The sequence below is a fragment of the Nannospalax galili genome, unplaced genomic scaffold (genome assembly GCF_000622305.1).
Source record: "Nannospalax galili isolate Female #2095 unplaced genomic scaffold, S.galili_v1.0 scaffold454, whole genome shotgun sequence".
Classification (NCBI taxonomy): domain Eukaryota; kingdom Metazoa; phylum Chordata; class Mammalia; order Rodentia; family Spalacidae; genus Nannospalax; species Nannospalax galili.
The window spans coordinates 3252885-3266920 of NW_008334929.1; the positions used below are offsets into that span (position 1 = coordinate 3252885).

The window sequence follows — 14036 nt, forward strand, 5'->3', positions numbered from 1 at the left end:
AGAGAGAGAGAGAGAGAGAGAGAGAGGAGAGAGAGACCGACCAAATACTGGCAAGAGTGTGGAGAAATGGGAACGCTCATTCACTGCTGGTGGGAATGTGAACTCATGCAGCCACTACAGAGAGCAGTGTGGAGAGCTCTTAAAAAATTTAAGTGAATCTACCATATCCAGTTATACCACTTATTGGCATGTACCCGAAGGACTCATACCATTGAGGTACCTTCACATCCATGTTTGTTGCTGCTCTCTTCACAATAGCTAAGAAATAGAAACAACCTAGATGTCCCTTAACTGATGAATGGATAATGAAAATGTGGTACATTTACACCATGGAGTTCTACTCAGTAGTAAGAAAAGATGAAATTATGAAATTTGCAGGTAAATGGATGGAACTAGAAACTGTTATACTAAGTTAAGTATCACAGATTCAAAAAAGCAAGCAGCATATATTCTCCCTCATTTGCAGATTGTAGCACCAATCCCTTGTATGTGAGTATATATCCTGATGTAACAGCAGTAGCCAGGAAAAGGGAAAGGAAACACAGAGGTGAAGGGGGAAAGAGCCTAAAAGAGGAGATCGTAGGGAACAGATGTTATGGAGAGGGATGGGGAAAATGGGGTATTCGGCTGGGATGGGAGGAGGGAAGGACATACAAGGAACCTTGTGATAAAGGGGAAGAAGGAGTACAGGAGTGGGAGGGGATAATAGGAGACAGGTATTCTCCAGGGGAAAATGGGGAATTTGAACTAGGGAGGTAGGAGGGAGGTTAGACAGGGAGGGAACGAGGAGAGATAAATAAAGCTTAGGTGGTGTAAAAAGACAGAGGGAAATGTATTAACTCAAAAAACCTCCTGAAAAATACACATACAGTATCTGAACATTAGTGCATGTGTATACCTGAAGGTTATATAACAAGGAGCACAGTGCCAGACAGGAGAAACTGCCCTTTGAGTTGTTGGTCAGAGTAGTCCAAGAGACTCCAAAATTACACAGGCTGTTGCCACAGTCCTTGACTGCCTCCCAGAACTTGAAGGTAAGACCCTACTGCTGAAGACAGGATATACTTTGGACACGGGACTTGGAGTAAGGGAACTGGAACTGACCTGGAAGCTCCTCCACGAAGACGAGCTCTCATAGTTCTAGAGGATACCATGCAAGCTGCTAAGGGAGAAAATCAGTCAATGATCCAACCCAGCCCTGAAGCCTAATGACCGGAACTGGCACAGCAGACCACCTCTATTGGTGTAGCATTGGCACTGTTATCTACGGAGTAGTCCTAGTTTTCTCTTAATACGTTGTTGTTGAGGGCTGTCTTTCCTGATGTCTTTGTTATTGGCATATAGAAAAGCTACTAGTTTTTAATACGTTGGTTTTTGTATTCTGCTGAAATGATCAGAGTTAAGATTTTACTTATATATATAGGACCTATATATAAAATATAGTACCACATCATCTGCAAATAGGGACAATTTGACTTCCTTTCTTGTTTGTCCTCTTTATTGATTTCTTCTGTGTCAGTGCTCTAAGACGTTGAGCACTATGTTGAGTAAGAACAGGAGTGAGCCTCCTGTCTTGTTCTAGCTTTAAGAGGAAATGCTCTCATTTCCCTGGTTATTGTGATGTTGGTTGTATGTTTGTCTTCTGTAGTTTTTATAACGTTCCCTCTAGTCCTAGTTTCACCAGGGCTTTTATGATGCAAAGATGTTGAACTTTTCCAATGCCTCTGTTGTGTCTATTCAGATAATCATGTGATTTCTGCTTTAAGTCTATTAATGTGCTGTACTATACTTATTTATTTGTGTTTGTTGAACCAACCTTCATCCTTTAGGACATGACAAACCTTGTCATGATGTGCGGTCTTCTTAATGTCATCTTCAATGTGGTTTGCAAGTATTTTGCTGAGAATTTTGCCATTTACATTATCAGAGAAATTAAGTCTACAGCTTCCTTTTGGGTGAATCCTTATTTGGTTTTAGTGTCAGGGTAATATGTAAATGTGTTTGATAATGTTCTTTCCTTTTCTATTTTGTGGAACATTTTGAGAAATCATGGTATTAGGTCTTCCTTAAATTTTAGTAGACTTGAACAATGAATCATTCGATGGACCCTGGGCTTTCCTTTCAGGGAGACCGTTAGTTACCGCTTCCTTTCAGGGAGACCGTTAGTTACCGCTTCAGTCTTGTTGCTTGTTATGGGCCTCACTGAACCTTTAAATCTTCCTGCTTGAATTTTGGTAGGTCATTTATGTCAGGGATTCATGCATATCTGCTAGATTTTTCCAGATTTGGCATGCATAATTTTTCAAAGTATACCCTAATGATCCTTAGGGTTTCATTGAAGTCTGTTGTAGTAAGAGAATTGTGTCATTGTTTTTTGGGAGTTTTTTTGGTATTTTGAGACAGACTCTCACTGTGTAAGTGTGACTGGTCCAGAACTTGCTGTGTAGAACAGACTTGCCTCAGACTCACAGAGATCTGCCTGCATCTGCCTCCGGAAGACTGGGATTAAAGTAGCTTTTTTGCTTGATGGTTTATTATTACAGTGTATATTCTCCTGAATATAGGCTAAAACACACATAAGCACATCCTACCCGTGCCTTTCTCACTCTACATGTAATGTTTTTCATATTTATTAACAGTTTTTAGGATTTCATACATGAGTACTATATCTCATTTCCACTCCTCACTTTCCCCTCTACATCCTCCCAGGTCCCTTCACTCTCTCCCAATTTCCTGACTTACTTTTAAATTATTATTGCTGCATATATGTACATATATATGTGTGTGTATTAACAGTCTATTGAATCTGTTTAGTGTGGCTTATATGTACATGTGTTTATGGCTGACCACTTGAGACTGGATAACCCATCAGGGAGCTCATCCCTGGAGAAAGCTGATTCTCCCTCTCTCAGTATCCATTGACTGCTTGTGTTTCTTCATCTAGGGGTGGGCCTTGTGAAATTTTCCCATCCATGTTGCCATGTCAACTGCTGATATGTTATGCAGGTCTTGTTTAGGCAACTTTTTTATTGAAAGTAATGTTACATTTTTATAAATGAATTAAGTGAATTCATTTACTTACTAAAATATCCTAAAGATGTTTTTTCATGTTAGTACTAGATATTTTTCAGCCTTTAAATTATTTATTTATTTGTTTTGTATGTATGAGTGTTATAGCTGCATGTATGTAAGTGCACCCATGTCGTGAAGTGCCCACAGATGCCAGAAGGGGATGACAGTTCCTCTGGAACTGGAGTTATGGATGGTTATTATCTGCCATGTGGGTGCTGGGATTCAACCCCAGGTCTTCTGCAAGAGCAGCCAGTGCTCTTAACTGCTGGGCCATCTCTCCAGCCCCATATTTTCATTCTTGTTTATAACAGTAATCCACTGTGTGTATGGACTGCAGTTTGTGCAATACATGCCCTGCTTATGAACATTTGGACTGTTTCCAGTCGCCTAATCTCATAAATGCCATAAGCAAAATATTCTGTGACATGTTTACTTTAGATGGTACATTTAGGAGTCATTTCTAGGACTGGGACCCTTAGTCAATGATGAAGTATTTACTGATATTTGATAGACACAGCCAAATTTCAGTTTTAATCTAGTGTCACACTTTAGTAGTCCAGCCTGACCTAGATGTCTCAGTGAAGCAATCTGACATGCAGCTTCCTTTGTAAGTGGACCTTTGCATAATCTCCCACCATCCCATAAAATATGTTTAGTCTTGTCTCTCTGGAAGCTGTTCATTACTTACACTGTGTGTCTATGCTCCATTCTCACTGCACATCAAGTCTCTTCTCCTGGCACTCACTACACTTGGCTGCTTCCTGCTTCTGTAACTTCCATATTGCCAGAGCTTTATTTACTGTTTGCTTAGTTTTTGGAATTTCTGCATTTCTACACTAGAAGAGTATAAACACTTTGAGGCTTATGGCCATGTATCCCTAGAAACTACTCAAGGCTTCTCGTAGTTGCTCAAGAGTTGGTGAACTGAATGTACATTTTTGGCATCATGTCCTCTCCTGTGCTGTTAAGAGTGAGCCAGCTGTGAAGGTGCTGCTTCTTCCCTGCTGATGTGGGACTGACAGCACCTGGGGCTGGCTCCTTAGAGGGGTTCTGTTGTTAATAGTGCTAGCAGGCCTTCATGTTCCTGCACTCCGCTTTCTTCTCTTCAGAAAGAACCAGCTCTGTACGAGTATACCTTTCTTTCTTAAATAATGAAACAGCTATCAGAGTTCAGCCAAGTTCCCTCCATCATAGCTGACTGAGATCAGTTTCTGTTAAAAAGAACCTCAGTCCTGACACAGGGTAGGAGTAGATGGGAGTAGATGGTACATTGCAGCATAGGAGGGCATATGATTTGGTATATGTTGCTGTACTTTCCATTGCCTCTTGATTTTCTCAGTAAAAACCTGTTTTCATAGGGACAGGCATAGTTGAGGCCACCCTGCCTCTGCTGTGTAGAGAGGCACGACTTACTTTCCAGGCCAATTTTTAAACTTTGTCTGCAATTAAAAAATAATTTATTAGGCAGATAATGAAAAGATATAATATTAGATGCTTTGTTCTTACCAGTTTGATTATACTGTGAAGTTTTATTTTCTAGATAAGCAAATATCTGATGTCTTTAGACACAATAAAACTTGGTTTACTCCTCCCCACAAGTTGACATTTTAGATTATTCATTCATAAAAATGATTCCTATATTGGAAAAATTCCAGTTTTCTCTATTCTTTTATGTAACTTACTGTAGACACAGATCTTTTAAGGGAAAATACTGATTTATCCTTTTAGAAAAGCAAAGTGTTAAGTATGTAAAGTTTAATTTGGCACAACTTAAAGTACTCTGTTTTGTTAATGAAACATGGATGTCTGGTACTTGCTATATTGTCTAGAGTACGAATTATAGCATTCTTTACAAACTCACCCTTTAATTTCAGATGTTTGGTCTTCACAGAGTAGTCAGTCTGCCAGCTACTCTCCAAGGGCAACTGAGAGTTGCTTCAGTTCTAGCTCAGACATAGTAAGTTGTACTTTTTAAACTTATTAATATATGCTATAATGATTTTGAATTTGTTTATCTTAATTTGAAAAACTGAACCAACAAAGAATGGATAGAAGATCGTGGCTTCTTAGAACATGAATTGTGTTATTCCCGTTCTGTGGGTTTCTGTGTTCCCTGCAGTGTCTCCTGGCCCTGTGCCAACGGGTTTCTGGCCAGCATCTCATATCTGCCCTTTCCTGTCCTGATCCACATGTGCTAGCTGTGGCCTCTCTTCTGCTTCAGACTCCTGCATATTCTGCTTCCTGCATCTCATACTTACTCACATGTCAAGCGTCACTATGTCACTTATGCGGTAATTTCCTCCCTGACCCCCTAGTCTAAATGAGGCCCTTAGTTATGCCCTTATGCTTGGCTGTAGTGAACTGCAATCCCAGGAAATAATATATTTCAATGTACAGCTTTCATAGAGTTTTTTCACTAATCTAAATAAAATTATTCACAACATTGATACATTGAAGCTAGCACAGTCCGCCACTTTCTACAGCAGTTGAGCTATGCATTGTTACTGCTGTAGCTGAGTCCTGTTAGCTGACCCCCTTGTTTGTCCCTAAGACAGATTGTGTGTCTCATGGGATAGACTTGATAAAATTATGTAGCTGATATATTTTTACTTAATGAGTCAATACATGGACAATAAAGCAAGCTATATTTATTAGCTACTCCCCTCAAAGATGTTACTTCTCTGCCCTTTTTAAGTCCCTGAAGAGTATAGTGAGAGGGAGGGTGATGTGTGACTGCAGTGCTGAGATTGATCTTCTCTTTTGCCCCTTTGTGGTTTTACCTCAGTGATTATGATTGTCCTGGATATTTTGAAATGCACAACCTTCTGGAAGGTGTGCGAGAGTCTTGGAATAGTCATTCATGATATATCTGCTTTGATCTGTATCCTGTCAAACTCTCTTCAGTTATCAGAATTACCAGTTATCATCTGTTAGGAATTTTAAAATCTGTATTGAAATGATTGATTTTAAATTTACAACAAATTTCTTTTCTTTTAGCTATCTGAAGAGGAAGATCAGATATCGCAGCAAATTGAGAACTCAGATAAGAAAACCTCAGAAGCATCTAATAATTATTATCAGGAAAGGACAGTGAAAAATAATGCTGATCAATTTCCAAAGTCTCAGTGCAGTGCAGAACACATATTGCAAAACAAAACTATTCCTGACTGCACTCTTCAGGTTGGAAGATGTGATACAGGGGTACAAACAGAGAGGGAGCCTGCCGTGGGGGTGAAAATAGACGTTGCCATACAGTGCAGCATGATTTCACATTGTACATGTAAACGTGCCGTGTCCCCTTCACAGTGCTGACACTGCAGTGGGAGCAGTAAAGCAGATACCACTGGAGGGCAGGATGCCCTTGGGAATAACTCTGATGCCTCAGCCCAGGGCATAGTGTTTCACTTAACCTTGGAAGGCCATAGGAAAAAGTTCAGAAGTGTATTAACATCAGTAATGAGAAAATAAGGCTAAACAGAAGTGGGGAGTACTCAGAGGGCAGTTTCTAAGTATTTTTGTTTCTACGAAATTTTAATACTTGTGTAGTTAGTATTTTATGTAGACATTTCTTTACTACTTATTTGTAGAAAATCTACTTAAATATATAGCCATTCTCATGTTTAGTCATTCTTATTGAGATTTAAAATATTCTTTATTGTTTTATTCCTATTGATATTTATTTGTAACTTTGGTGCAGTTACATCTTACAACAAAATGTTCTCTTAAAAATTTTAAGATGGGGACTAGAAAAATGATTCATCAGTTAAAGGTGCTTGCTCCAAGCTTGATGACCTGAGTTCAAATTCCCTAGAACCCAGTAAAGGTAGAAAGAGAAATCCAGTGCCACAGAGTTCACACCCATCCTGTGGCACACGCACATATGTTCACACATGCAAGATAAATAAAGTGTAAAAAAATAAAGTTTTAAATAAAAATAATATCTAGTGTGTTTTATACCCTCATTGAAAGCATTTTGTTAGTTATTCCCCTATAATATCCCGTTTAAAGTTCTGAATTAATTTTTTAAAGAAAAACTCTTCCCCATCTCCTTCTTCCTGTCCCCTGGGGCACATCCTTGGCAAGTACACTGGCTTTGAACTACACTTGCAGTCTATGGGTAAGTTTGCACATAAAATGTATGTACTCTGTTGAGATAACATGGGCTATTGCTTGTATTAGTTTGAAGAAAAATGACTTTATCTTTTTTTTTGTATTGGCAAAATATACTTTGTAAGTGGTTTACATTCAATTCTTTATTTTTTATGTTTGGGGTATGTGTGTGTTTCCCCAAGTATGCCACAGAACGTGTGGAGGGCAGAGGACTTCTTACAGGTGAGTGCTGGTTCTTTCCTTCCACCCAGGGATCAAATTCAGATCATCTAGGCTTGGTGGCAAGCGCCTTTACTCACTGAGCCATCTTGCAGGCCTGGTTTGCATTCAGTTCTATAAAGAATTCTTATAATCAATAAGAAGTCAACTATTAAAATGTGAAAAAAAGTTAGTCACATCAAAAGAAAGGATACAAGTGACTAATAAAACCCAGTTAAAGTTTCTTAACATCATTAGTCACCGGGGAGATGTAAATTAAAACAATAAAATACTATAGAAATCTAGTACGTAGGCTAAAATTAGAAACATCAACAAGAAAAAGGGCTTTATCGTTAAGAAAAATAGTGTCTTAATGTCTTTATAGAATTGTTTAGAATTGGAAAAAATTTAAATTATTTATTCTAAAAATTATTTTCTAAATTTAATGTTGCTAAGATTCTTTTAAAAATATTTTATTAATTTTTGAGTTGTGTTACATACAATGTATTTGATCACGTTCCCCTCCCTCAACTCCTCCCAGACCCACCCAGCTTCCTGTTCTTTTTCTTTTTTCTTTTTTTCGTTTGCCCCAATTTGTGTTGTCCAAATACTCTTGGGTGTAGAACAAGTCCTGGAGTGTGATTGCCTACTGGGTGTCACACCCTTAAAGAAAACGGACTCTCCTCTCCCAGCAGCTATCAAATGCCAACAGCTCCTCAGGCAGGGCTGAGGTTTGAAGTGCACCTCCTCCTCCACACTGGGATTCTGTCTGGCTTGATTGAAGCAGGTCTTCTGCATGTTGTCAAAATTGCTGCATGTTCATATGTGTTGCTGTTCAATTCAGTGTGTTCAATTGCCCTGCTGTCTGGAAACCAGTCTCCTTGTCATCACCCTAGCTAAATTACACAGCAAGAAGTCCAGGCCAGTTGCTGAGAGTCCACCAGCCACCTCCTTTAAAAAATGACTGACTCTTGGAGAATTCCACACAATGTAATCTGATCCTATTCAGAGACCCTGTCTTCGCCTGCCCTACCACACAGCCCTGCTCATTTCCTCTGTTAGTACTGTTTAAGAAATGCCTAGTGAGTTCACTTTGTCTCCCCAGATGCTCTTCGGTTCATAAATACTATGTATTTTTTTCTAAAAGATGTGCTATTTTGTGCCAAGATTTTCAGTGCTTGTATTCTAAAATCAACAACTGCTGGGATATATAGATGTGTTCCAATTTATGATGGGGTTACATCCCAATAAACTGATGATAAAGTCAAGATACTACAGATCACAGTGCATTGAATACACCTAACTTGCTAACCAGCATGACTTACAACACAGCATGCTCTCATCTGAATTCTCCTTGTGAGAATGCATGGTTGGTCAGGAGCCGTGGCTTGCGTCATTGCCCCCGGAATAGTGCATGATCTGTGGCTGACCCAGGAAAAGTCCAAATGGAAAGTGCGGTTATGACTGAACAACCGCTTCCTCCTGCTGTACACTTGATAAGTCATGAGACTGAACCATGGTCAGTTGGAGACTACATTACAAAGTGCCCAGTTAGGCAATCCGATGCCTAACTGAACCAAAATAAAATTGTACAAACTGTAAGGGGCTTCTGTGCCATTAAAGAAAAGAGTGAGGTGCTGGAGAGATGGCCACAAGTTGAATCCTGCTGCTCTTGCAAGGAACTGGGTTCGATTCCCAGCACCCACATGGCAGTGCACAACTAGCAGTAACTCCAGTTCCAGGGGATCCAAAGTCCTCTTCTGGCCTCTGCAGGCACCAGGCATACACGTGGTTCATTTGTATACATGCACTTAAAATACATAGATAAAATACAGCCTTGAAAAATAAGAATGAAATGCAAACAGCTAATATTTAAATCGTATCAATCTAGATTTTTAGCTGGTTTTAGGAAGTTACTTTTGCTGATTCACAAGAATGCACTGAGTCCTAAAGGTATTTTCATGAAATATGATCTCATGAAAGGGAATATAATCTGAGATACATTCATAGAGTTTCAAAAAGCGTATTTTCATTCTTGTGTTAAATAAAAGATTGATTATACCAAACATCATTTTGCAAAAATATCTGTATTATAATAGTAAAGGCTGATGGAAAAGATTGTGCTAGTGACCCAGGAGGAAGACTGAATCTTGGGTAGGTTTCAGATTTCAAATAAACTGATTTGCACATAAGAGCCAAAGTCTAACAACATTGAAAGTGGATTAATTATAAAGTCTGCACCTACTTCCATATTTATCAGTATAACTTAGCAGTTAAGCTCAGTAAAAAAAAATTTGGGGCTTTTAAACTGCAGTGGTAGCACACAATGAAAGGAAGGCAGTTTCTGTGTAGTCAAGAATCTACTCTTGTCTGGCCTTGTGTCGGAGGAGTAACTTCTACAACCTGGGAGGGTCCTGCCTAATGAGTGTCTTTATTTCCCACAGAGAAGTTAGGCCAAGCCAGACTGCAGCAGCCTAGGTTAGGATGGAAGTTTTGAGTCCAGCAGTACCAGCTTGACTTCCTAGTGGACTAGAAAATGCGGCAGCCCCCACGCCTCTGAGGGAGCCGGGTTAAGACACTGGATACATGGCTCAGGCAGATTTCCCTGCTTAGCAGTGCTTCGTGTGGACAGTCAGATCATTTCTAGGAAAGCAGTGCTACCCATAGCTCCGTGGGCAGCACTATTAGAAGCTCCAACTTTTACTTTCTTAGCTGCCCTGTGTTCCTTCCCTGGCTGACTTTAATATGCAATCTTTACTTGTACTAAACCACATCTGTGAGTATATCGATGTGCTCAAGTGCCATAAGAATTATCAAAACTGAGGGTGTTCCTTGTAACGTCCAAACTCGAATAGGGTGGAGACATTATAGTTGTACTGCCAGAACATGCGTGCACATTTCTCCCTGGAAGGAAGTCTACTACGGATAGAGACTGTTTGCCCAGCCAGGGGCTTCCTCAGCAGCCAGTTGTGGTGACCTGGAGCCGGTCGAACCTGTGGAGCTGTCTCCAGCCCCACAGAGACCATTGGGAGCGGAGAGGTGCAGCAGCCCACAGCACCCCAGAATGAGGAAGCAGGGTATCTGATGGGTGACTGGCCCCTATCTATGCCACTGTACCCAACATTGCTCTTTTGACAAAATAGATGATGGACGTTCTATACTGGACTTCATTAACATTTTTCAAATTTCCTCTTAGGCATCCAAGACTAATTACACTTGCTTGGAATGGACAGCTGTGGGTGGGCCTTCACACATAGTACCCACCCTTAGTGGATAGTTCACTGTTGGTTATATATCAGAACCAGATAAAAGCTTTCATTATATAATACCAATTCTTGGGTGTCTTACAGATTCGGGAAAGCATCTGGAAGAACAGTAAAAGCAGCAGTTAAAAAGTTTGAACAAAAGCAGCACTTGGGTAGAGAAGGGCACTCTCAGGAGACATAACCGGTGGATGGCAGGGCCAGGAGCGAGTGGTTTTCCTGTAAGCTATCAGCCAGGGAGGCTCTCAAGGCTCTGCATACCGTAAAGACTTTTTAAAAACATTTATGTGGTGCATGTTTACATGTGTGGGTGTACACTTGCCCCATCAAGAGTGGTCAGAGGACAACTTGCAGGAATCATTTTCTCTCACCATGTGGGTTCCAGGGATCAAACAGATCATCAGCCTTGGTGGCAAGTGCCTTTACCCATTGAGCCATCTTGGCAGTCCCATAAAGGCCACCACTGATGGTTACATACCAGAACTAGATAAATCCCTATTGCTGAAGACATCATATTCCTTGACTGCCACATAGAGAAATCATGCTGGGACTTAGCTGGATGCTCCCTTCTTGCTGGTTGGCTTTCCTAATGCTGGAACGTGTGCCGACAGCTGAGGGAGAATTGCCACCAAAAGTCCTGTTTGGTGTGTATCCTGTGTAAACCCTATTTACACTGTAAACATGCAAGGTTAGATGTGCCCACCAGTACAATAATGGCACAGTGATAGTGTCACTGCTGTTAAGGGTACACCTAAGTGCTCCGGATTGAATGGAGGCCTGCTGCATAGAAGGGAATTTAGCACTGTAATACAGGGCAAAGATTTGTGACTAGGTCATATGCCCCAGTGGGCAGCAGCTGTTGTTGCTTTGGTAAGTGGTTGATGTGCTTGTTAATTTGCTTTCTAAAATATTTTAATTTATACTGATAAATTACTGCTGCTGTCAACCTCAGCAATGAGGGGAAACTTCTTTTATTGCAGTGGACTGTGGTATGTGGCAACTCATAGCCAGTTAGGCTCCCAAGAACAGGTACTGTTACAGTGACATAGTGACCCAGTGCTCAGGTATCAAATAATCAGACATCCATATCACCCTCTGTGCTGGATAGCTTTAGTGTCAACTTGATACACCTGGGTTGAGGGAACCTCAATTGGAGAATTTCCTCTATTGGACTGGCCTGTGGCCATGTCTGAAAGGCATCTTCTTGATGAGTGATGTAGGAGGGCCCAGCCCACTGTGGGTGGTACCACCCCTGGGCAGGTGGGCCTGTGTTGCATAAGAAAGCAGGCTAAGCAGGGGCCAGGGGAGCAAGCCAGTAAGCCGCGTTCCTCCATGGCCTGTGTTTCAGCTCCTGCCTCCAGGTTCCTGCCCTGAGTTCCTACCTTGGGCTCCCTGATGAACTGCGACCTGGGAGATGTAAGCTAAATAAACCCTTTCCTCTCCAAGTTGGTATTGGTCAGAGTGTTTTGTCACAGCAATGGAGAAGAGATGAAGACACCCACTCTGAGCCTCTGGCAAAGTCACAGAAGAGGGTGTGGAAATAGTGTCAGAGCTGGAAGAGTGGATGGAGTGCTGTGCTGCTGTTCCTCCCAAACTGAAACGTTTTCATCAGGAGAGAGAAGAGAGGCCCAGAAGACTCAGGAAATAAAGGAAACTCACAAGTTTCAGGCCTCCCCAAGATTACAAAAGCAGTGAGTATTTGCTAGTGAGAGGGGACTCTGACCAACCATTCTGCCTACAACTTGTGCAAGGGGCTCTAGGGATGCTGCATCTATGAGTAACCCACACTGGATGCAGCTGCCTTTGAGTCGCCCATGCTCCTAGAAGGAATCTCAATAAACCCTGGCTCACTGACTGGTTCACTAAGCTAGTTCAGTAAACCACTGGTTCACTAAGTGGAATTGTTTCTTTGGCCTGTTGTTGGGGCCTTATATCTTGAGTGAATAGACATTTGTACATGTCTCGAGAAAAGACACCCAGAACCGCATCTGAGGGCATTTCCAGAGAAGACTGGGGGAGAATACTTACCTTAAATGTTGGTGGTGCCACCCCATGGGGGCGGTGTGCATAGAAGAAAAGCGGAAAGGAAAAAGACGCCAAGCATGGGTATTCTAGCTGTGCTTTTTGGCCACCCACAGGAACTGAGTCAGTGACGTGACTTCACCTGATGCTGTACCTCATGGAAACACTTGGAGATATAAGAGAAGGCTAGAATGCGGTGAGCAGTGCTTGCACGTGACTGATTGGAGCTCAGAAGACCAGAAAATTGGAAGAATTTTGGACAGGAAAGATTGTGCTCACAATCCGAGGTTTCTGAGGGTGTTCTAGTGTGATCTGTTGCTGTGATAAATACCATAACCAGAAACAACATAGAGGAGGGAAGGGTTTATTTGTCTTGCATACTTCCAGGTCACAATCAAGAGAAGTCAGGGCAGGAATCAAGCAGGAACTGAAACAGAAATCATGGAGAAATGCCACTTACCAGCTCACTTTTTGGTTCATGTCCAGCTGGCTTACCCAGCCCAGGACCACCTTCTAGGGATAGTATCAATGTTCCCCCCCCCCAGGGGGCTGGGCCCTTCTGTATCAATTATCAATCAAGACAGTGCCCTAAAAGCATGACAACAGGCTAATTTGACTGAAGTTCTGCAGTTGAGGTTCTCTTCCCAGGTGAAGCTAGGCTAGGTCAAGTTGATGATAAAAGCTAACCAAGACAGATGGGATCAGAACTTCACTGGGAATTGAAATACCACTGGCCTTACATGTAATGTCATGGCAAATAAGGTCTACATTTTTCCATGCATAAGACTTTGTAGAAGATCAAGTTAAAAGGCAATGGACTACTTTGGTGGAGAAATCGTCACAGCAGCCTGGCACTGAGGTTCTAGCATGTGCTTTGCTGGCTGTTATTCAGGTTTATACTGAGAGCAAAAATCAGAGCAGAAAGTTAAAAACTTCAATTTAGTCATAAAAGCCTGTGCAATGAAGGTACTGTTTCTGAAGAGATTAGACAATTAAAAATGCCAAATACATTGGCTCACGGTAACAGGAAAGATTCCTTGAGGGTCCTGCCCGTCATAGACTCAAGGGTGTGAAAGGATGAACTCATTTTAAAGGATTTCTCTTGAAAAGGATTGCCTAGGAAATTTTCCTTCTCAGTATGTTTACTTTTCTCTGCCAAGTAGGTACTCAGGAACCACTGCAGCTGTGGTCCGAGGTGGGTACCGCCACTTGAGTTTTCAGTTGACCTTGGTGCCATCCACATGATACTGGTTTGCAGGCATGCTGAGTGCAAGAGTTAAGAGGTTGTGGAGGCTTCTATCCAGATTTCAAAAGAAGGTCTGGGAGGCCTGTTTGTGTGAGGCAGTGTCAAGAACTCTGCAGATAACTCCT

The 14036-nt window shown here is 41.4% G+C and overlaps 1 protein-coding gene across 1 annotated transcript in view; it reads left to right on the forward strand.

Annotated features, from left to right (window-relative positions):
- Window positions 1–6540, forward strand: part of CUNH12orf40 (chromosome unknown C12orf40 homolog) — a 72040-nt gene extending 65500 nt beyond the window's left edge. The window contains 2 exon segments of the mRNA XM_008829676.1: window positions 4947–5029; window positions 6070–6540. Of these exon segments, the coding sequence (XP_008827898.1) occupies window positions 4947–5029; window positions 6070–6540 (554 nt within the window).
- The last annotated feature ends 7496 nt before the right edge of the window (window positions 6541–14036 follow it).